The 2,500-nt window shown below is 36.6% G+C and overlaps 1 protein-coding gene across 1 annotated transcript in view; it reads left to right on the top strand.

Moving 5' to 3' along the window:
* The window catches only part of LOC137975037 (uncharacterized), a 14,855-nt gene that overhangs the window by 6,698 nt on the left and 5,657 nt on the right, over positions 1-2,500 (top strand). Inside the window, exons 7-9 of the mRNA XM_068822070.1 lie at positions 798-880; positions 1,649-1,750; positions 1,897-2,042. Coding sequence (XP_068678171.1) covers positions 798-880; positions 1,649-1,750; positions 1,897-2,042 — 331 coding nt within the window. The remainder of the gene's footprint in view (positions 1-797; positions 881-1,648; positions 1,751-1,896; positions 2,043-2,500) is intronic.

The following is a 2,500-nucleotide window of genomic DNA, read 5'->3' as shown; positions in this document are numbered from 1 at the left end:
CAGGTAAATCTGTAAGTACCACTCTTACCTGAAGGGAAAGGGTTAATTTAACTACGAAAAATGTACACTAGATCGTAAGCAATAAATTGATTTGTAAACAATCAAACTGTACAAGATCATGATCAAAACATGTAAAATCACTTTAATGTCGGCATAGTGCATAAAATGGCATAGTGTGAAAAACACCAAAGCTTGGGGAAGTCACTGTGAGACTTATCCAAAGCATGTACTGAGAGGTGAACCCAAACTTATTAACTTGACGACAAGACCTCCGAAGGGAGGGAGTATGGGAATAATTTGTAAACAGTAAAGGTACATTGTACTCCTTACAGTAAACTAAAGAGCTCACAGAATGATTCTTTGGACTCCATTGGAGCTTTTTACATGTATGCTGAGACTGATGTCTAGGGCTAAACCAATGTTGACTAACCTGCCATCTAATACAAACGACTTATGTAGCACTCAGTGCGACGTGAATGGGGATAGTTGTTACTTTCATCAGTCCAGACGAAGGATACAACAGTACTGTAAACAGACAGTATTAACACAAAGGACAAAGGATCTCAGTTCAAATTGTTAGAATGTAGGAGTCCATTCATGTCTTTTTTGCGTTGCATAATTTTACTGAATAACGTGACAAACAGAGGATGACTCTCGATAACAAGTCATACTCCATTAACTACGTTTTACAACACTATTGTAAAACTTTATATAATTAGTGTGTTCATTTGCTGTGTGGTTTGTACAAGATACAGTACAATCTTGTATAATTTTTATAATATTGTCTTTGTGAACAGAAAAATTAAATGAGAAGCAGGGCGATAGGATAAGATTTTATCTCAGCAAGGCAGACACTGCAGGGCACGAGAGTGACAGACAGGTACAATCAATCATATATTTTGGTCAGAGCTTGCAAATAATTGTATGTGGTGACGCAGAATGGTTACATGAAGCTCAAATGGTGAAACAAGTGCAACCATTCTTGGGTTTGCCAAACCGTAGCTGAACAAAAATTCAGGGTTATTGAAATTCTAGTATGGTTATGCTTGCCGTGTCTTGCTCCGCTTAAATGATTCTGTCATCAGTCTAGGGAATGAAGGTTAAGTTGGTGTTAAAGGGTGTTTTCTTCTGCACAAACTAATATTCACTGTACCAAAGAGGAACTTTGTACAGCTTTATGAAACCAAAATCTAAACTGAAATTACTTGTTAGTGTAATTATTATAATATGACTAGCTTCGTGAGCGGGCAAGATGAACCAAATCCCGCACTGTGATTGGCTACCCTAGCAGGCAAGATGGAGCTATACTGCCCACTTGGGATTTCTCGCTTGGTCCCACAAGATCGAAGATATTTTTTTTGGTGTTTTATCCCATATTATAATAAGTCCTTTATTGACCAAGCTTGTTTGGTCAATAACCCATATGTACAATGTACATATATCACTAAGCTACAATTTATTGCTTTTCTTACTCATTTGTGTGTATTTGGGCTATTTGCTGTAGATAACAATTTGTTGGTTGTAGGGGCATTTGTAAGCTCAAAATCTATAGACAATGGGTGATACAGCATGGTGTCAGAACAGTTGCACAAATTGCAAATTGGCTCATTGAACCTTTCCCTTTTTGTTATCCTGTTTTCTGGAGCAGAAAGTGTTGATGCAGATCACTCAAGAACTTTGTAAGAGACCAGGACTTAACAAAGCAGGATTTGAAATGCCGACAATTTGCATTCCAACACTACTGGACAAGGTAACAAAAACACATCTCATCCTTACAACATTAATTTTGCTCTTAATCAAGGAAACTTCATTGCTCCAGGGATGCAGTGCAGTTTATCTAGCCTTGAATATTAAACATTAATTATGTACAATAATAATTATTACTCTTCCTTACAGCCTGCAAGATGTGCCAATCAAATTGAAAAAGTTTGTCAAGAAATCGAGAAAACTATTAACCAGACGATACAAAATACACTGAATACACTTGAAAAGGACTGCGAAAAGATTGCTAACTTGGTGGATAAAAAACTGACAGTTAATGTGTGAGTAAAAAAATATTTTCCTGTAAAAAATCTCTCCTGAGCCTCCCTTTCTCATGATTGTCTTAGTTTCTGTGATAAACCAACCCCTCCAAAGTAAACTGCATTTTGTATTCAGTCTACTTTATTGGCCAATCATACATGCTTTTTGGATAAGTATGTGTAATCAAATGGCGACGAGTGAAATTAGGAAATAATTTCATGCGCGTTTTGTCAAAATTCTGATAATTTCCCGAGCCTTTAGGCAAGGGAAATTATCAGAATTTTGACAAAACGCAAGTGAAATTATTTCCTAATTTCACGAGAAAGCCATTGATTACCTTTTAATGTCGTGGGTGACAAATTACACTCACAACCGTAATTGTAAAATCGCTCAAGTACTTTATCCAACTGCTCGGGAAGAATCATCTCCAGGTTTTTTTCAAGGCTATTTTCATTACACCACTTCTCAAAAACTCTCA

The sequence above is a fragment of the Montipora foliosa genome, chromosome 11 (genome assembly GCF_036669935.1).
Source record: "Montipora foliosa isolate CH-2021 chromosome 11, ASM3666993v2, whole genome shotgun sequence".
In the NCBI taxonomy this organism is placed as follows: domain Eukaryota; kingdom Metazoa; phylum Cnidaria; class Anthozoa; order Scleractinia; family Acroporidae; genus Montipora; species Montipora foliosa.
This window is presented reverse-complemented; position numbering and strand designations above follow the sequence as displayed.